This window comes from Amborella trichopoda, chromosome 6 (genome assembly GCF_054954075.1).
Source record: "Amborella trichopoda isolate Santa Cruz 75 chromosome 6, AtrichopodaSantaCruz75HAP2 v2.0, whole genome shotgun sequence".
Taxonomy (NCBI): domain Eukaryota; kingdom Viridiplantae; phylum Streptophyta; class Magnoliopsida; order Amborellales; family Amborellaceae; genus Amborella; species Amborella trichopoda.
The window spans coordinates 45,988,248-46,010,887 of NC_142341.1; the positions used below are offsets into that span (position 1 = coordinate 45,988,248).

Consider the following 22,640-nt stretch of genomic DNA (forward strand, 5'->3'; position numbering starts at 1 on the left):
AATTATGGTTGTTATTGTTATTATTATTATTATTTTATATATATATATGGTGAGTGAGCTCAAACCACCTATTCGATGTAATTAAAAAAACTATATTATAACTTGAAAAATATACTATATATATAGATAGAGATGGGTAACATACCTTCTATCTTTCATTTAGAAAATATTTCTAACGAAAAACCTATTGGAGAGAGTGCTGGGATAGTCCAAAGAGAGAAAGGGCTTTCAGTAACAGGCTTTTGAGTTTTTTCTAACAAAAAACTATTAGAGAGAGTACTAAGATAGTCCAAAGAGAGAGCTTTCTCGTAAGTTTGGGTGTGACATGCTTGTGACATGCTTTTGAGTTGGGGTATAAGGGTTTTAGCTTTTTAAGTGAGATATGACAGGAGAGGTTATTCCTAATGAGAACTTTAGGAAAGGAGAGATTGAGAGAGATTTCTAAAGAGGGAGAGATGAATAAGAGAAAAGAGAAATCACGAGAGAGATAAAAAATTTCTTAAAGAGAGGTAGGGAGGGAGATATTAAGGGAGAGATTTAAGGAGGGAGATATGAGTGACAAAGGAAAGAGGTTATAAGAGATATCTAATGAATGAGTTGTGACTTAACGAGACATTAATTACCTGTTACATAGTGGGAGAAAGAAAGGTGGGAGGAGGAGAGAAACATGGGAGTTAGAGAGACAAAAATGACTTGTTACATAGTAGGAGAGAAAAAAGTGGGAGAGAGAGATATGTAAGACGTAGAAAGTAAATTAAATAGAGACGAGAGAGAAATGTAGGAGGTATAGAGTAAATTAAACAGAAAGATAGATATAGAGAAACATCATATTAAAAAAAGGGTTACATAAAAACTAAAAAAAGAATTACTTATATTTATATCCTTTTATACACGTAGGAAGAAGAGAGTGGCATAAAAACATTACACTAAAAAAGAGTTCCCTATATTTATGTCTACATTAAAAAAAATTTACCTATATTTATGACTTTTTATGAATGTAGGAGGAAGAGAGAGAATGTGAGAAGGAGATGTGGAAAAAGAGTACATTAAAATAAATAAGAGATAGTTAATATGGAAAGAGTAGAAGAGATAAAGAGATTAATATAGGGGAGAGAAGAGAGAGAGACTAATGTAGAGGAGGAGAGAAGAGAGAGAAACGTGGGGGGTATGGAGTTATTAGAAAATAGAGAGAGAAGATGGATGCTTAAATAAAGGAAAGAATGGGATGAGATGACATGTATTGGTATGAGAAAGATGTAGGGGAGCGAGGGCATGAGATGATATGTATAGACATGAAAGATATGTGGAGAAGAAAGAGTTATTAATATCGTGGGACACGTGGTGAAAGAATAAGCGGGATAGTCTTATCGCTTAATATATAACTAATAACATGCACCTGTGTTGTATGTGATATTTAATATTAATCACTAAAACATATTTATTTTTGAATTTTTTTTAATTAAATACAGTCTTAGAGAGAGAGAATTTAATTCATTTGTCTTCACAATTTAATAGTTTATTAATTAATTATAAATATAATAGTAAACATTAATTTAATATATTATTAATTAACACGGATCCATTTTCTCTACAATTAAATAATAAAGATGATTTAAATAAATGATTTAAACTATATAAATAAAACTAATAGATAAATTTATGCAGGGTCTTGCTAATGATGATATCCAATATATTAATTTAAGACATTAGGTCCTATTAATGCTTATATCTAATATATTAGTCCATTAAAGCACACTCAAGAAGTATTAACCTTATTATAAACAACAGAATGATAATAATTGATATATATTTATCAATACCTAATTTCAAGAATACGAGAGAGGAGAAAGATTTAAGGAAAAAAGAACTACAAGAGATGAAGAAATAATCAGTGAGGGAGGTATTTAGGGGTGAGAGGTGAGATTAACACATAATTTTTATTTTTTCTTAACTCACATATTTCTATTAAAAATAGACATGGGAAATAGTTACTTGAGTGAGAGGATAAATTATCATAAAAAAAAATATGTACCCTATTAGTGAGGGAGATACATTATGCTTAATAAAAAATGCATATTAATGAGGGATGTGGATTTTCAATAGGTCGTGGTTTTTATTGTATTAACTTAGGAAGTATAAACTTTACATAAAAAGCATGAAAGGAAGAATAATTCAGATATACTAGTTGTCATAAAAAAACAGACTAAATATGACCAAAATATTTTTAATATTATTTTAAATTGAAGAATCAAGGACATAGTGCAAATGAAAACTAGTAAGAAGAAGTTAGAGATGGGATCACAACATATCACTTGTGAATAATTTTTAACAATTCAAAACTCATAATTAGAAAATAAAAGATATTCAAGTATCTAGGAAAACAAATAATTAAATTTTATATATGCTAAATCACATTATATTATCTTAATCATAAAAACTTTTAAAATATAAATATTATATTTAAAATATGCAAAGGTCAAAATTGAGATAGAAACAAAATTACTGTTTTATGTTGTTTCTATTATTATTGTTGTTGTTATTAAAATAAAGATTGTGATTTTTATAAGGTTGCAATCTTAAACAATCCAATTAAGTCGCACCTCCAAATTTTATCATAACATTTAATTTTGTTGTAAAAAATTATTAGGATTATCTTAAAATATATTCTCATATCTAATTAGAAAATTTTAAACTCAAAAAATAATTAAAATCAAGGAGATCTATAAATATATGAAAATCTTGAAAATGGACGGCCTAGATAATGTGTTGCAAGATGCACCATTTATGCGACTCAAAAACCTTTTTTTATATATATATTCATACATCTTGATGTTGAGATGATCAAATAGAGGTTTTTCAACATTAAAACAGCCTTTTTGATAGATTTTTGAGGTGCATCTGTAATTCTACATTTTAAGGTTGCAACCTTATATAAACTTTTCTCTAAAATAAAATAGTAAGAAACGACTAAATTATTATTATTATTGTTATTATTATTTTATTTTTATCTTTTAAGGTAAGGCCCATTGATCTTGAATACTATAAAAAATGATTATTTTTCTTTTTTATTATGATGTTTAATGATAAATCGATTTTGTTTGTGTCTCAAATTTGTCATTTAATTTTGTTTTATGATAAAGGGTTCAAAAGAGACAATAACACACCTAGAAAATAGAAAGAGAAAGCTATTATTGTCATAAAAAAACAAATGTAATGCTAGAATATTCATAAAAGTTAAAATATAACAAATGTAGTTAAAATCATAAAAGGGTGAAATTGAGATAGAAACAAGTTTGATATAATTTAACATAAAAATCAAGGTAAAAAAATTATTTTTCCATTAGCATTTAAGATCCATGGGTTTTACCTTATTTGATAAAAATAACTCGTAAAAAAACTTGAAAGACAATAACATAAATAAATAAGTTATAGGCAATCAAAATAAAATAATAATAATAATAATAGTAATAATAATAAGTATTATTTTATTACTATTTTCAAGTTTATAATAAAAAAATTAGAACTATTAAAGAATCTAAATCTTTAGTTTTTTCAATCTAATTGAGTTTTCACGACCTGTGAGAGAGATCAAACCACTTATTTTTTATATGTAAAAAAACCATATTATAATTTGAAAAATATACTATATAGAGATAGAGATAGACATCATACCTTCTACTTTTCTCTTAGGAAAATATTTTCGAGGTAAAAAATCATTGTGAGATATCAATAAAGAAATGAACTCGAGAGAAAGATAAATACATTGTTTTCTCATAGGTTAAGATGGGGCATGATAGGCTTTTGAGCTGACGCATGAGGGTTTATGGTGATAGAGGATGGAAGAGGTTTTTCTTATGAAGATATTTTGGGAGGAAGAAATTGAGAGAGAGATTAAAGGAAAAAGATCCTAAATGTGGGAGAGATTTATGATGAGAGTTATCATATAGAGCCATTAATTGCAATTAGTGCAAGTTAGGCAAAATAACAAAGAGTAGCACATAAAAAATAAAAAAAAGCTAACGTGGTAGGGAAAAAATAATTGGTTTATTTATTATAGGAGAGAAATAATGAGTTTTTTTATTATACCTTTTTGGTAGTTATCACACTTTAAAACATTAACTACAATTACGACAAAATAGATAAAATAAAAAGAGAGAGAAACTGTGGGGAGGGAGAGAGTTATGATAAATAGAAAGTAAATAGATTCTAGAAAAAAAGGAGAGAGATAGATGTAGATTATATAAGAGAAAGAGATATTTGAGAGGGAGAGGGAGAAACCGTAAATATATAAATAAGAGAGAGTTGAAAGACATTAAGAAAGAACAAAAGAGATATATAAATTATAGAGAGAGAAACCGTAAATGGTATAAATAAGAGAGAGGTAAGAGAGAATTTAATAAAAGAGAGAGAGAGAGATAGAAACTGTAGAGAGGGAAACCGTATATGATATAAATAAAGGAGAGGGAAACCGTATATGATATAAATAAAGGAGAGATGAGAGATTTTAGAAAACAGGGAGACAGAGATAGAAACTGTAGAGAGAGAAACCATAGATAATATAAATAAGAGAGAGATAACAAAAAGAATTTTAAAAAGATGTAAGATTTTTTTAGAGAAAATATCTCCATAGACCCCATTTTTAACTTTCATTTTTTCCTAAACCCAAAATATCTAAACCTATCTTCTAACCCCCAAATAACTTTATCTACTTTTAACCCGAACAAATTAGAGTAATGATCCTTTAAGACCCTCCCATACCCATGTGTGTAGGACCTTAAAGGATCACCTTTAAATTTGGCACATATCTCTAGAAAAGTCAAGTCTCACACTTATGTGATAACTTTTCTAGAGACATGTGCCAAATTTAATGGTGATCTTATGGGTTCTTACACATATGGGTGTGGGAGGATCTCAAATGATCATTACTCAACAAATTATTAAAGGCACCTTTTGTCTAACTCTTTTTCTCTCTCCTCACGCTCTCTTCTTCTTCTTACCCACCTTCTCTTTAGCTGCTCTCTTGCTCTTACTCTCGGCTTGCAATGGGGTCACCGGAATTTATTATCGGCGTATTGCGGTTGGCCAAGCCCTTTCTTGATGGTTCCAGTGAGCTCCAAAAACCTATCGGCCGTAGTCGCTTTCCCATGATCGTTACGTGCAATGATCGGGAAGTTCTTGATTCTTTCAGGCGGGAATTGGCTAAAATCAATGACAATTTTTTTGCTAGAATGGCGAGATTGGGAGAAATAAAAATGGCTGGAAATAGGAACACCCAACTTCGAATTTCCTCCAAAATCATGAAAAATGGGGCCAAATACAAAGGATCTAGAAAGTAAAACCTGAGACTTTGGTCTAAAGGTCCTTGCAGCTCTCTGCATTTTTGGTTGTGTACCGTTAAAGCCTAGAGGACCAAAATTTAGAGTGAATTTATTATCAGATGATTTGGCCTGAAGCTTTCGCTAGAGAATGAGGATTGATAATTTTCTTGAGGTGAGGGCTTTGTCTTATGGTTCAGTTGGGATTCTCTCTTTAGGTAAAGGGGGTGGGGAAGTGGGAGGTAGTGGTAGTGGTGGTTTTAGGAGGGGTAGAGGAAGTGGGAGGTAACCTAGGGGAGGACAGGAACGAGTGCATGGAGCAGCTGATGGGCCTAGCGACGTGCCTGTCGTACGGGCAGGGGGAGGCGGTGACATCCACCAAGGACTGCTTCGGGGGGTTGAAGCAGGTGGTGGAGAAGAGTGGCAAAGTACTTCTGCATCTTTATCAAAGACTCCACTGACCCCAACCTCTGCATCAAGATCAATACCTCTATATCTGCCAAGCTACCCCACTCTTGTAGCGCCTCCGTCGATATACTCCACTGCCCAAGTTAAGCTCTAATCTCTCTCGGGCTTTCAATGGTGGTGGTAGTGGTGGTGGTGGTTTTAAGAGAGAAGATAGAGAGAGAGGAAGTTTGGAGGTTAATCGTTGGAGAGAGAAAGAGAATCATGTCAAGAAAGAGAGGGGTTTGGAAAACAATGTCTTTTTTAAGTTGTTTGGGTAAAAAAAATTAGTAAAAAATGAATAAAATATGTTTAGGGCAGGAGATATAAAAGAGTGAATTTCTATGTAGTACGATATGATTTAAAACCTTAGGTCAATGGAGAAATGAAAGTTGAAAATAAAGTCTATAGAGATATTTTCTTATTTTTTTAATGAGAGAATGACATGTACAAAAATAAAAGGGTCATTCTCTCGCTTAATATATAAAGATAGATAAAAGAAAAAAATCATATAAGGTGTCAACCTTACACTACACTGGTAATATACACTTAAAAAATCCACTAGAAAAGTTTATTTCTATGATAGAAAACCGTCAAATCGATCATCTTGACCTAAAGATTCATAGACATGAAAAAAATAGGATTTCTAGCACTACAAATAGTTCAACTTCTAACCTGTCATGTAGACCGTCCATTTTCAAGATTTTCAATTGTTTATAGATCCGCTAGATCGTAACCATTTCCAAAACTTTAAATTTCATAATTGGGATAACAATAGATATTTCATATATCTCAAGGCTTTGCGGCACCAAAACTACATCTTTGACTTAGTTTCGAGGTACACCTTATACATAGTATAAGGTTGACACCTTATACAAACCTCGGTCTCTTGAAAATGGATGGTGGAAATGGTGCAGTTCGTATAGAGCCGAGACTCTAACCAATCAAATTAGAGCCCACTTTCAAATAGTGTCTAGAGATATAGTTTTAATACTGGAAATATTTGTGAAAGCTTTAAAATATCTTTTCATCTGTAATTATAAAATTTAAAGTTTATAATTATAAAATTTAAAGTAGATCGAATAGATCTATAAAATTTTAAAACCTTAAAAATTGATGGTCTAAAACGGCATTGCACTATTTCCAACACTTAGATGTCGAGATGATCAATTTGAAGATATTTAGGCATCAAAACAACCTCTAGTGAAGTTTGTGAGGTAGGCTCTGATGTTTTAGAGCAATGGTTTAAAAACTGGATTAGTGACCCGGATCGGGCACCTCAAAAACCGATCCAGATCGGTGAATCGGCGATCCGGATCGAGAATTTGCTGAAACGATCGGATTAAAACTTCAAAAAAATCTGAAAAAATTATTAAAATTCATTATAAATGTTGTTTTTTAGGAATCCAATAAGAAATGAGGGTACTACATTATTAACTTTCATTATTTTCATCAATTTGTTAATATTGAGATGCTCATTCCCTGTATAAACTTAAGTATTAAATTTGTATCACATAAAAGAAAAATCATAGAATTATCATGGATAAAATATATAATTATACATAGACTATAATAAAGAGTAGATTAAATCAATGAAAGAATGGCCATTAAAATCTCGTTTTGGCAAAAAATCTTAATCCGCTAAGAAAACCCAAATTATTACAGCCTAACTAACTATAATCCAAAATTATTACAACCGAACTAATTATAATATTATATACTGAAATTATAATTATTAGTTTACATTTTATAACTATTTTATTAGATAAATAATAACAAATTAAAAATATTTTATAATATTATCTAATTTAAAATGTATTATTGACAACTGTAAGAAAAATAGTACATCACATGATTTATAATGTAAAAATTAATAAATAAAATAAGAGATTTGGTTATCAATGTAAAAATTAATAAAATACGTACAAATTTTGAAAATAACATTTTAATTTATTATATGCCCAAGGGGGAACAAAAGTTAGCTCATGAAGGGATATACTATTATATACCCTAAAAGGGGATTCGAACTTGAGAAGTAAAAGCAAAAAATATTAGTGATAACCATCATGCCTCCTTAGCATATGTATTTAAAATTGTCTATTAATAGCATATATTTACATTCTGTTTTCATTTAATAATGTTGAGAATTATCCCACATCGAAAGATGAGTATTCAAATATGCTATATAAATAATTACGTAATTAGAAAATAAACACACGAGTGAAAACACTAGGGCATCACACCTACATGTGCGTGCCACCTATGTGGCACATGGGTGAGGCCCTGTGGCACATGGGCGACCTCGGTGGCGCAGGGGCGAGTCCGGTTCGAGAGGTTTTTTGGATAATGTGGCACATGGGCGAGTCAGGTTCAAGATTTTTTTGGACTACTATCCAAAAGATGAGTGATTGTGATAATCTTGCATTAAAATAAATAATTTATTTATATGTTTTTTCTCACAGTGAATATTAGTAACCTGCAAGTTTTTCCGATCAAACTTGGCATGGTTAACAATTGGAATTAAAGTACTTTCAGTTCCATTTTGGAAATTCTGATATTTTCATTTTTAGGGCCAAGTTACTGAGATTCATTTGTCTATAAACCCCTCGAGAATGTAGGAAGAAACTGCAGGAAGAACATAGTTGGGATTAGGTAAATGGAAGTATCTCAGAATGTTTTGAGTTGAGTTCACAATTTTATCTCAGTTGTCTTACCTTTTTATGCTAAGCTAGAAAGCTAACCTATGATATTGGGTGTCTGAGAGATTGTTCATCCATTTTGAGGTTACCTTTTTTTTGAAAATTTCTTCGGCATCATCCTAAGCTAAGATACCACTTTTGGTGTTTGATCTGAAATTCATCCGTTTTACGAGTTACAGGTTTCTGTCAAAATTGTCTCAGGATTTGTACTAGGCTTATATATGAATGGGGTTATCTGAGAGAAATTTATCAATTTTTGAGATATCCATATCTGTTACTAGCACAAGAGTGCTTTTTCGAGATAGTTACAGAGACTCATATTGTGCAATTCATGCTTCTCCAATCAAGTGTGGCTAACATGCACATTTTTTGCCCTTTTTTTGCCTAGTAAATGTTGCCAATTTTCTCCGTTCAAACTCAAAGAGAGGATTCAGAACCAATTTGATTCATTCACTATTTACAAGAAACTAAAAACTTTAAATATTCTGGGTAATACTCCTGGATGGAGTCTCACATGTGCAGCACAATTTTTTTTTATATAACGATCTCGACATTTCATTGTATGAAATATCATGTGGGAACTCTTTCAGAGTTTTGAAACTCTCAGCTGAAGCTTCTCTCTATTGAGACTACTTTTTCTAATTTGCCATGCTGGATCATCTAGATATTAATGTTACTTTTCCATGTATATGTGCATGTTTCTATGTATATGAATTTGTTTGAGGGTGTGTTGTGCGCGTGTCCCATATTAATAATACTAGCCTACCTAATTGTTCTATTCAATGATTTAAAAATCGCTGAGCCGACTTGGAATCACCTAGGTCAGCTTGGATCCAGAGCCAGGCAATTCCTGGTCGAAAAACCATTATTTTAACTGAGTTTCCCAATTTTTTCAAAGTTTCTTTTTAAAAATTGGCCGGGTCTGAGTTGGACCAGGGGGACTCGAGCTCGGCCCCTGGCGAGTCAGTGCTTGAGTTCACCTTACTTGTTCTATTGGTGCAATTTACCAGTTTTAAACTTTTAAATAGATTACATACATCCCAAATCGGGCATCTGGGTTGACTTATTGAGATAGCTGTCCATGTTAGGTCCACATAAAACTCTTGATATCCTTGTATATAGGTTGAATGTCAAACTGGATGATTGGGTATTGGGTGGCTTTTGTGGGTCCACACAAATCTAAGAGTATGCTAATTGTGCAGCTTCACTGAGTTGAAGGACATTACTTGTATATTCAGTTCCACTGCATTGATAATCCATTTTCCAACTCAACCATCTCTCAATTAAAGTAATATATATATATAAATATTCACTTTTATAAAACGTAACGTGCACCAAGAAATGGTGCAGCACAAGGCGGTTAGGCTGTTGAAGAAGAATTATGCTAATATGAAGGCGATGCCAATTTTAACACTTATTTTATCAGGCTGTTAAAACAGAATTAGGCTAATACGACGGGCAAGTCAATTTTAACACTTATTGTCTCATATGCCTAATCTAACTAGCATTTATTTCTTCAAGTTCCTTCTGTAAGGATACTCGCAATGCTTCACAAACTTGTGTATGGCTTTCTTGATCTTTCTGAGGTCATGTGTTCTGCTATAAACTTCTTGGATCACCTCAGGGGGGTTAAACACTAGAGAGAAAAGTTAAGTGATTGAAAGATGAATGAGGGCCTCCTTTTTTCATCCTTTTTAGGTCCAAAAGCGTATTGTCTGCAAACAGATGCCACAGACTTCTGCATTGATTCTGGCCCGCAAACAAGTACCCTTACACTGGATTCACCTTCTTGTTTTTCATAGCTTGAAAATATATCTGCCAATAAAACAATTAAAGTAGCTAGCAGTCTAAAACTATGTTTATTTAACGTATCAAGTAGCTGAAATATTATCTGACCCAGAGATAATTAGCAGGCAGTAGAAATGACAAGTAATAGAATGGTAAAGTAGGAAAATAGTGGAAATTACCTTGAAAATCTGGCCTCTGTCTATAATGTATAGTGTGATTATCACAAAATGGGGTTTGTTCTTCCAACAATTGGAGTTCAGTATTTGTGCCATGAATCTTAGAGGTTGTCCGTGTTTCATTCCTCATCTTTTGCCATCTCAGTAAAGCTGCAGCTGAAGCACTGCATATCATGGCTGTTATGAGAGCACCTTTTCTGCATAGAGCCCTAACCCAAGAAGGATTTGCCTTGTAAGGGGGATGAAGAAATGCATGGTTTAGGCACCCAAGCGATGCAAGGAATATTATGAAATGAAATGCTATTAGTGTAGCTCTCCATGGTAGACTCTCAGGTTCTGAAATATAATTCTTTGAGTAACTTGCATCAAAGCATACTGATTTTATATGAGATTGTCTGTATAGCAGTTCTCCTAGTGTGGTTCTTGGCCTTTGTTCTTGAGTCACAAAAACTTGCAATTTCAGCCACCCTTCTTGCTGAGCAGTGCGATTTAGGAGCACTGTTGAAATTGTATTCATTATTGTGAGGTCTTTTGACTTTTTCACAATGTATATCAATTGAATTCTTTGACTAAACTTTTTGTTTCTATTTCTAGTAGCAACCTCCTGCAAAATGCTCAGAAATGGAGTTATACCACTCCCTCCAGCAACCAAAAGTAAGCTTTCATATCTGCAGCATCAAAATTATATTATATTACTACCTTTAACTATCATGACCACCGTTGAACTACCCAATAAAATACATAAATCGATGCATGAATAAATAAATTAAACACGCATGCCTTAGGTAGGACTCTGAGATGGCTCCATAGGGTCCTTCTATTGCAACTGGGAGGGACTTAATTTGATTGCCACTTGAATCCAATGCATCATGTATGGTATTGTATAGTGACTTTGTCCATTCCCCTTGGCACTTGGCTATAATTGAGATTCTATCAGTATCTGTACTTGAGCTGGATGCGATACTAAATGGATGCCACTGAAACTTCGATATGGTTGGTATCTTTACAAATATCGTGCTTGTTGCAGTGTATTTCATACCTGCCATAAGACTAGGAAATGAGCAAGATACCAATTTTAATTGTTGAGGGAAGTGTCTATGAAAGTTCTATTGAGACTTACTGGGATGCTTTGAGAGAATTAGCTCAATTGCTTGGCATGGCAATATGCGGGCACAAATAAGACTAGTGGTTGCCTTTGATTGAACTATTCTTAGAATCTTGTCTAGGGTGAAAAGAAGAACCCCTGAAATAACTGTGTAGAAATGCCGATCTCCAACATGGAATAAGAAAAAGACTATGAATACTCCATATAAATGGTGGGTCCAGTAAAATAACTCAAACCACTTCCTTCTTATATAATAAATTGATGTAATCCAAATGATAAGCCCAGCCATCAGGGCAAATTCTCCTGCCAGGTTAACGGACCCGGTTTTCTGCCACTTGAGTAGCTGTAGATCAAAGAACAATAACATTTCAGTGTCATGTACATTCCCATAATGCATAGTAAGAATTTGAGCAATGAGCCATACATTTAGATTAAGATCCTACAATCAGATGAAAATGTACACATTGTTTTGACATTGCGTCAGCATATTTTAATTGCTACTAGGTTAAGAATTGGATTCTTGTGCTCACTTTTCCAATTTAGCCTTAGGTATTATTCCATTTTTAAGGTATTTCTATTGACTGATCATGGGTTTGAAAATATATTACATATTTTCAAGGTCACTAACCTTGGGACTGAACTATATGTGATTTCTCCCTGTTTTATCCAGTGTGCAACTACATATTGTTTTTATTGTTCCCTTAGTCCATAATCTTTGTCTGCTTATTTTTATATCGTAGATAGCTAGAAATCATTTGCATAAGAAGATCACATAAGCAATGGATCCATGGAATGAGAGGGTAACTCATTATGTGTGCCCTACAAATTAAGGTTTTAGGTACACTTAAAGAAGCAAATGGTTACTGGAGTTAGAAATTCAGTTAATACAATGCAGAATAATTCTATGTCGTGGCATTTTACACAACAAAAAAAGCTCCTCTTGTATACCTCTTCTTGAAGGCTGTGCTTGATTCCCCATGCAAACATGATGGTAAAACCATGTAACACTGAAAATAGCATCATCGTGTTTCCCAACCATATGTGATATCTGACTGAAACTTCATACTGGAGCCCAAGTAGCTGAGGTAAGGCCAACACCCTCAAAATAGGAAAGAGAAGCAAGGCAAGGCATGCTTCTGCTACGAATCCAAACTTGACTCCTATCTTCATTGTCTTGAAATACCAGCTAGTACATATACATAGTTGTCAAGCTTTAGAAGTGTGAATATACTTACTGATGATAGTTAAATCCAGAAAACTAGAGAACTTTGAGAGTAGAAAAGTTTGGAGTACCCACGGTTGCCAATTTTCTGATTCTGAGTGTTTCATCTTTTTGAAACCATTGTACGTGTTGGAGTAAAAGGTCCATCCTAGGAAGATGATGAACACACTAGTTGTCAGAACCTCTTTCATGGATACGATGCCCATGGGGCTCCGAATTATGATTGGATTTGATAAGTTTCTATTCAAAGTCCTTCTACATCTGCAAGTGAAAGTTCGTCAAGATGCAAGACTTGAATATGAAGCCCCAATCAATTGAAGGCTATTCCCATTGCTCTGGTAGGAAGAAAAACCTAGCACCAGTTATATCTACACACACATATTAGTCAATGGCACATGCAATGCACAATGCTCCAGCTCATAATTAGACGAAGAATAGATTTTAATTATTGATTTAAATATTTTCGAATAAGTTAATTGCTGGATTTAGATAACATATGAGAGTGATCTTTTAGGACAAAGGCTTTACGAATTAATGATAAATGTTGCAAGAAATAATTTTGAAAGTCCGGCTCCTACTTATTCTTATGTAGAGTCACACACTCATATCCTTCAATAAATAAATAAACCCCCCCCCCCCCCTTGCTCCCTCTAAAATTCAATTTCAAATTTAAAAAGATTCTTTTGACTTGTTGAATGATGATTGGATCTTATAATACATCTAAAATTACAATTATGGGCTCTCAAAAGTGGTAAACTCAGAATTTTCTACGCAACAATTTTTTACTATAATATACTTTTATAAAGCTGTAATTACTTTAGCAATAAGCTGTTTGAAACTTTTAGAAAGGGCATATTTATAATTTGGAATTGCCTTCTAAATTTTAACATGATTCAAAACGTCAAAATAATTTCTTTAAATTTGGAATTGATTTTTGAAGGAATTTTAAAATGACAAAAATATCATTCTTAAAATACATCAACAATTTATTGTCAAAAGTCTTTTTTGAACATAAAAGAATATTCTAATTCACAACACTAGAGTGGTGTAATCAAGAATAATCCACACACACACGCATGGAAAACACGTAGAAGTGCCAATGAGCGAAAGGGATCGTGCTTTGCTCTCTGGCATCACTATCCGAATTTCATTGGATCACTATCCGAATTTCATTAGACATGGTCATCTAATAGTGTTTGAATGATTATATATATTTTTATATGAATCAGATTCACCTTAAATTTGGCAAGTGTGTACTTCTAATCGTTACCAAAAAGAAAAGAAAAGAAAAAAAAACCAAAGACAAAAGTGACCAAAAAACCCTTGAAATATTACTAAGGATTTTTTGTGTCAGTTTATTATTTGAATTAATTTTCATAATTTTTGGGTGCACACACCCTCAAAATTTGAGGTGAGTAGGATTTGTAGAAAAAAATATTAAAATTAAAATACCATATCAGATGATTATGGCCATGCGATGGAATTTGGTTGGTGATGGACAATGAGCGAGGTACTGTAGAAATTCCCTCATATGTACATATCTCCATCTGAATATACAATACTTATATATCTGCCCTTTTGTTTTATTTTCTCTCCTAGAGCATCTACCCCTGTGGATTGCCTAGGTCTCTTGTACTTGTCTTTTCATAATTAAAGGTTAACATCATAAAATAAAATCAAATAAAAAGGTACAATGCTTCTATATAACACAAATATATAAATTTCCCATGGATCAATCAGCAATGTAAGAACTGTTTGACATGCCTACTGCAGTTCCTTTTTAAGCACCAAGTACATCTGAAAATACAAGCGAATCCAACATCTAATCTCTTGGGGATCAATCTAATAATAGACGCCCATTTATTGGGAAAAGGAGAAAAACTCCCTACCGGGATTTTGATTTGCTTACTCCCAGTTGTAAATATATAAAACCAATTATGGCCACTACGATCATTGGGGTGGAGAACGCTAAAATGTCAAGACCTGCAAAAGCGGAGCACTCCTTCAATGAAGAGGAAAAAATAAACAATTGATGTACTAAATGGCATAGATTTGATGAATATGTGGCTTCACCTGAAATTCCATAGAGTGAATTGGTGGTTCTTTGTTCTGCTTCGCGCCATGATCTTTTCCACAGTTCAGTAGGGCGGAGTAGCCACAAGCATGCCCAAGAAACAGATATTATTAACATTAACACTTTGAGTATAATCTGCAAGCTTGCACTTGACATCCTTCTTTCTTACAAGAGCTGACTCTCAGGTGCAATATTTTTCTTGAAACTATTTCACATATGACATGTAATGTCTCTGAATTTGGTGGGTGGTAATGCTTATATATTGTTGAGCTGCCAAAAGTTATGCAAAGGTACGATGCACACTGAAAGGAGAATTTGTATCCATGCTAGCTATGGATGAAGACTTGCAAGCTTAATTTATAGTACTAAATAATATTAATCACCATACCAATATTGCTATGCTATGAGGCTATTCTCAATTTTTGTGTAGTACATAAAACAAGTTTGTTGGCTCTCTTGCACTGAGTGCCATGTGAATAACCTGCAGTAATTGATTATTTTAGAAAAATCTTTAAAGAGTCATACTCACTCAACTTTTCATGTATCTAAAAGGAATCTTCTCAAGGTCAAATTTGTTGTTTCCTTTCTGTCTCGTTCGGTTTGGGCATCTACAAGAGCCATATCTTTACTCCACTTGGTTAAGGTCACGATGACAAAGTTCTTGCAGAAGATGGTGGGGGTCCAGGAAGCTTTGATAGATTGGTACAAAAAACATGATTTCGACAGAGACTTTGAATTGGGGAGGACACCCATGATATTGCTCAATTACGAATTTAGTGATACTTCTTTTTGAATGACTCCTTTAATTTTGAAAGAATGGAAAAAATGCTTCCTTTTTCCAGGATCAGAAAAATACTGCCTTCAGTTGGCGAGCAATCAGCCTAAAACTGTGTGGTTATCCAAGATGAAAACAACAATGGCCAGTAAATTATCTTACTGTAATTGCTTGTTTCACACTGAACTTTCACCAATTTCGGACAAAATTTAGAATCAAGTTTAGCCTAAACTTGTTCACATGGCTTGATATTGAGCGTCCCATTTCTTCCAAATCCAAAACTTTGGTGAGTTTTTCTTCAACTTGGTCATTTTTTCTGAATTTTGGATCTTAACCTTTCTCTGTGATAACAAAATTTTCCCAAGGCTACTTTATCAATTGAACGACAACCTCTTTTTTCCAAGTTTCATAGAGAAATGCTCCATATTTATGAATATCTAGAATTCTCATTGGGTTACTCTTCATCGCATTTATCATCCATGAGCGTATGCGTGCGCAAATGACTACTAGTCTGGGTGAGTTGGACACTTGTTGGGTTGTGAATTCAAATGAAGATTCTCCAATGACGTTTGTGCCAAACATGCTAGGTATTCTCCCACATTTGGTGGGATATTAGGGACTTGAGAATACCCACTTGGGAATGTTGAAATGAAAGCACTCATTTTCTTGGTTGTGGGTGATAGCTATAAGTGCCAGTCAGGTCAGTTGCAGTTCTGTGGTGGGGACCTTGAGGCCTAGGTCTGAAGGCAAGGTCAACCGATAGGAGAATGGGATGGACCTGGTCCCATCTCGCACCCTTTTGGAAGCACTAAAGCTCTAGTGCTCCACCTTTGCATATATCAGAAAAAAAAGCTTATTATCTTGGTGCCTTCCTGATGTGATTTATGTTGGATGATAAACATATTCACCTCTAAATAATGTAGTTTACGTATTACATGTCAGCTTTAGATAGGCTGTCATTTTACTCTTGCATTTTTTGGAACTCTCCAATTTTTCTTGGAGGCCAAAGGCACTGAAAAAAAAGATGATGAGGTAGTTAGTGATGCACAAAGAATCGTTGGGGCGTGTGCTTTCTTCATCTGAACACGCGGAAAATGCGCCGCAGATTGTGTTTGCTGTGTGCTTGGAGCATGCTTTGGACAGTGAGCTTGATCTACGTGTATATGTGATTATTCTTGTTTTCTACACTTTAATTGTGATTATAACTGATCAATAATGTTTTGGCTTTTGCACTAACAGTGCTTGAAGTTGCTTTTTTCTTTTTTTTGGCCTTAGTTCCAATGGTAAGTGCTTTAGATCTCTTCTATTGGGAATTTACTATTGAATTACAGGAATCGAAAATTTTTTTTTTTAGAATTTTTAGAGGATAAGAAAAATTATATGTGAAATTCTGGTAGAGTCCTTTCTATTAGGAATTTAACCGAGAGGTAAGAGGATATGAATAGTTTTGTTAATTCAAAACTGGGGATGATATTCTATCATTCTAAGCAAGTTTGTAAAACACTGATAATGAAAATGACTCTGAATGGTTCGTTTATATTTTATAATGGTACTAAGCATTGAAAAGAAAAGAACCGTGTTTAACCAAAAAAACAAAAGTAAAAAGATGGTAAAAAGGAAAAAGCATGAAAACAAAAAAGAGAGAACATAAAAAGCAAATAATTAGCATTTTATTTTATTTTTACAAAAGTAGGGTACTTTTTCTTTAAAATAGTGGCAGTTATTTCTATTATTTTAAGAATAATGGTATTATTACTGTTTCTTCACATTATTTTAAGAGAAATTTATAAAATACACCTAAAAGATCAACTTATAACACATTATCCATTTTCAACTATTCTAACTCACGATGTGTTTTCTATGTATTTTTTTGAACTACATGAAAAGCGGGAGCTGCATCAAATGGGACGGATCAACCCGGATCTGAATCGACTTGCTCTTAGTTTTATCTGGACTTTCTAAGCCCCGGGTCAGGTCTAGGTCATTGGACCCCGACCTGATCCCACCGGAAAGTCTGAGATGGATCTGAACGTGACTCAGGTCAAGTCATGGCCCATGGGTCCGACTTTCAGGACCAGACTCGGACCTTTAGATGAGGTCACAGTGGGGGCTGTTAGCATTTTATCTGCCCCTATTTTTGCTATAACTGCCATTTTTATGGATTAATTATGGAGAAATCGGTCCTATGCACGTGTTGTTGTGGTCAAGAAATAACATATCGATAGTATGAATGTAGTTGAGATGATGATGTTGAGATGGATGAATGGCAAAATAAAAAGGGATAGAATTCGAATTGAACACATTTTAGATAACTTAGATGTGGTTCCCATCGGTGATTAGATGAGAGCAAGTAGACTTAGTTGGATTGGTTATGTATAATGCAATGCAACACTTGTTAGGAGGTGAGGCTAAAAAATAGCAAGGGGTAAGCTAAAAAAGAATTGGTTGGAAGTAGTGAGAAAATATATGACAATTTATGGCCTCAGTGAGGGTATGATCTTTAATAGAACAGAATGATAGATCAAGATTCGTGTAGCCAACTCTTAAAAATTAAAAAAAAACTATGACGGTGATGATGGTATTAGAGTTTAAGGGTGCTGATGTTCATTTTGCTTTCGCATGAGTATATAATCTTTCTAAATAAGAATTTAATTGGATAGGCACATAGTTGCTCTCTCCATCTATCATTAATTAATGGAAGATATTGTGGAATCCTCAGCCCCTTCAATGCAACTGATACGATTTAGTGTAACCCATCACCTTTGTTCATGTTTGTTCATGTTTATAGGGAGAAAAATGAGGAAGTTGATATATGTTGGTAAGACAAGGTATTTTAAATCAATTTTGTATCAGTAAATATTAATATAGCTCTTTGCTTTATTTGGCTTTTGTTAAGTAGTCATTATTGTCAATGGATTGAAAGGTTAATGAAATAGAATCACGGTAATAATAATAATAAAAGCCTATTTAGCATAGATACAACTTTCATGTCACACAATAGAGGAGGCAAGGAAGAATTTCTTATGGAGGAACGAGATTTTTTTCTTGTTTTTTCCAAAAACCCGTTTCTATAGTAGACAAATTTGATATTTGGATATTATCCATATTCATAGTTTGGCAAATCATTCATGATTGATCGCGGGACCATGTAAAATGTCAATAAAAATGATTCAGATCAAACCAAATGAAAGGAATTTCCATCTTCTCGATTAAAACAAGATTCTTGTAATTGGTAATTGTTCTTGAATTAAGGAGTTTATACATAGCTATTTTTATTTGAGTCGAATATAAAATTATATTATTATATATTAAATAAAATAATAAAATGGTTCAAACGAAATAGAAATAAAAATAAAATAAACATAAGAAGAATATGCAGGCTGTAGACCTCATTTTCTAGTTCAATTGGTCAGAACACCACCTTGTCAAGACAGAAGCTGTGGGTTTGAAGATCTAATGAATGGATCGATTTCTCATCCACAAAATATGGAAATTTCAATTTCCTCTAGGGCATAGCATGAATTTTTATTTTCAAGGTGTATAAGAGGGTTTTGCAGGAATTGTGGAAATTCTATTCTTGATGTGATAAGTATCTTCCAAGAACAAACATTCGAATCTCATAATTTCCAATCTATCCATTTAAGTACTTCCGTTTCTAGAGGACAAACTTTCATATGTGTTAGATATACTAATACCCCACCAAATCCATCTAGAAATCTTGGTTTAAAGCCTTCGCTAATGGATACACGATCTTCTTGCTTTATATAGTTTTTTTCTCCACGAAAAAAAAAAAACAGGTCTTTTTCCTGTTCAGTCCCCTTCATTTTGAAAGTTCTTACTATTTCTACATCTATTCCTTCCTCAATTTTCATTGTTTTTGAGGTGAATGATTAGGGAGAAAACCGGTTCTATCTTTGATTGAGGGTGGAGCGACTTGAACCCTCATGATTTGTAAAGTTGATAGATTTTCCTCATACTACAAATTGCATTTTTACCGGGATTGACATGTAGAATGCGATTCTATCTTTATTCTATTCTTGTCTGATAAATCATTTCTTCAAATGGTCTATCAAACTCTGGAGTGAATGATTGGATCAATGAATATTTCTTCCTTCAACTTGGGATCGATTCACAAGAATTTTGAAACGTATCACATAAGGATCCGGATTGTAATTAATCGTTGAATATTTCAATTGAATACCAATACATAGGTTCATCCCTTTTGGAGTCCTATGATATTTCAATTGAATACCAATACATAGGTTCATCCCTTTTGGGGTCCTATATATGGATTGATTCCTCTACCCAACGAGGTCAACTCCTTTTGTTGGAACAACTTCCGTTGACTCTTTGCATCTATCATTTCCTTTAGTTTCCACTTTCTAGGAAATATGATTTGGCTCAGGATTGCCCATTTTTCATTCCAGGGTTTGTCTGAATTTGGAAGCTACCATTTAGTACACTTCCATACCAAGGCTCAATTCAACTCAGTTCATATAGTCTACCAATTTTCGCCATATCACCTTTTGAGTGAGACCGAGATCCCATTGTGATTCTATTTCACCTCTTTCATTCCTCTTGGACACGTTCATTAGATATTGTCCTATCAGTAAACAGTTTACCCCTATTTTTTTCTTCTTATTTTTATCCCTCTTCTTGCATTTCTATCAAAGCATTATTTGATTCAATCTGAAATGATTCTATCATTGATGCATTTTACCTTACTTATGCTCAATGTATTGTATTTCTTAATATGATATCGAATATTTCAAATCTAATTTACACCTATAACCTAATACTATTATTATACTACTCTCTAATTAGAATTAGATATTTTTCCTTTTAAAGTAATTTTTATTTTATAACAATAATATAAATAAATTTAATTTTAAGCTTTATTTTATAATAGATTTTTTATTTTAAAAGAATAAAAAAATATTTTTATTTTTATAATATTAATATGTGAATTTAAATTTCATTTTATATGAATAAAATATCAAGAAATTCTTTAATCTAATTTAGAATAGAAATAATTATTGAAATAATCGAATAGAGAAATTCATTTTTTAGAAATTAATTAATTATAGAATTTCTTTTCATCCAGGTTCCAAAATAACTAAAGGAGATTCATTAAAAACAGTAAATTGGAGTAGGCATCAATCAGGGTTCGAAAGGCAGCACACCTCGTTGGTGGTTTAGATTAGATATTCGATTTTATTTTTTAAGTATGAGTAATCTACCGAAAATGACGACCACACAAAAAAAGTGAGGATCTGTGGACAACTTCTTAGCATCCATCACATTTCCATGAGTCACCTTCAAAGGCTTCAATTATAACATGTTGTCAAAAGCCATCCAAGTAAGCCAAAATTATTGGTGAAGCAATGGGGAAAATTTATTGATTAACTTGAAAGATAATAAGGAAATAAAAAATAATAATTTAAGAGATTCACTTTTAGCTGCCTATATAAATTAAAGCACTGTACAAATGACATCACCGCCTTTTTTTTTTTTCAAAAAAAACTTGGGTGATTTACCAATATACAAAAACGACCACGCGAAAAAATAGTGTTAGGCAATAAAAACTAATTTTGGTAAGCATGAAGCTTGCAGTCTATTATTACAACTAAAATTGAAAATTAATTAATTACTATCAAATGAATCAAAATTTGAAAAACAATGCATTATTATTTGAGATTGTATACAATAAGATCATTTACTTTTGTTACAGGGAGGTTAAAACTACTTACAAGCACCGGATATGAAATCTGATAGATTGCATGTGCACAAAATTCGAAAAAACTTCTTTTGAACTTTGAGCATAGTTAATGAAATAAATGCAACCACTTAAGTTCACATCCAATGGTCTAGATTAATTGTGATCACTTTGTACAAAAGATAAATAATCTCATTATATACTTTTCCTTATTATTTATGGTTGTCATTATTTTTATAATTGATTTGTTCTAGAGCCAGATTAACACCCTTAGATTGTTAAGGTTGTGCATGAGAGAGAGAGAGGGGGAGAAAGAGTAAGAGAGAGTTGCGTACATATAAGACCACGTTGAGAGAGAGAGAGAGAGAGAATTATAATAATATTATACTTTTAATTACTACATATTTGCAAATGTAACTTGTATCGTCTATTTACTTATATGATATTCATTTAAAATTAGTTTTATTCATATTTGGTAATATTTTATTCACTTATATGTAAGTATTATTTAAAAAAGATAATTGACCATAATGCAAAAAAAATAAAGATATTTCTTTTATATTTTTTTATTAACAATTTGTATTTCGATCACAAAATATACCTACTTCAAAATTACATTATAACGATATTTATATCTCTTGGATGTTACATATAATTCTCATCTAATAGAGGAATTAATAGAAAAAATTTATTTGTAAATAATTCAATTTTTGGTATTATTTTTCCTATTAAACAAATCCTACTAGTAAATTTTGTAATAAGAAAATCTGTGAATTTAAGGGGGAAAAAAAATAAAAGAAATTTGGTTGGAGCATCATTAAAAACCATAATAATTTGGCATACTAATAAATTATATTTATGGCAGTAATATAATTAGTATTGAATATTTTCAATCATTATTAAATTTGTATATTCTCTTATCAAACATATATTATTACACAAATAGCATAAACATAGTTTTAAAATCATTACCTACAAAAGTATAATTTTTTTGTATGAGCGTAACCTGTTTACAGTAGTACAGAGAGACAAAATAGTTAACTAAATACTATAATTTCAAACTAAGAATTAATTATTTCTTGCTAGTAAACTATAGCTTAATTATATTAGTATTTATGTCATTTACATTTTTGGATAATTTTTTATCTCTACTTACATTTTCTTGTAAAAAATAATATATTCAGTAAAGAAAAATGTGGGAGGGAGCTAGAGACGAAGAATAAATTAACAAAGAGATATGGTTATATCTATTAAAGAGAAACTTAATAGCTTTATTGGAAACGAGGATGATAATTTAAACGAAGAGAAAGAGAGTTAAAAAAATAA

General features: G+C 32.5%; 1 protein-coding gene across 1 annotated transcript; it reads right to left on the reverse strand.

Moving 5' to 3' along the window:
- Positions 1 to 9,840: 9,840 nt before the first annotated feature.
- On the reverse strand, positions 9,841 to 15,155 carry FRO8 (ferric reduction oxidase 8). The gene is made up of 8 exons (XM_006852283.4): positions 14,823 to 15,155; positions 14,639 to 14,732; positions 12,825 to 13,010; positions 12,476 to 12,713; positions 11,543 to 11,870; positions 11,203 to 11,461; positions 10,426 to 11,090; positions 9,841 to 10,273 (listed from the first exon to the last, which is right to left on the reverse strand). The coding sequence occupies exons 1-8, from the start codon at positions 14,977 to 14,979 to the stop codon at positions 10,095 to 10,097; spliced, it is 2,106 nt and encodes a 701-aa protein (XP_006852345.3). The 5' UTR covers positions 14,980 to 15,155; the 3' UTR covers positions 9,841 to 10,094.
- Positions 15,156 to 22,640: the final 7,485 nt, after the last annotated feature.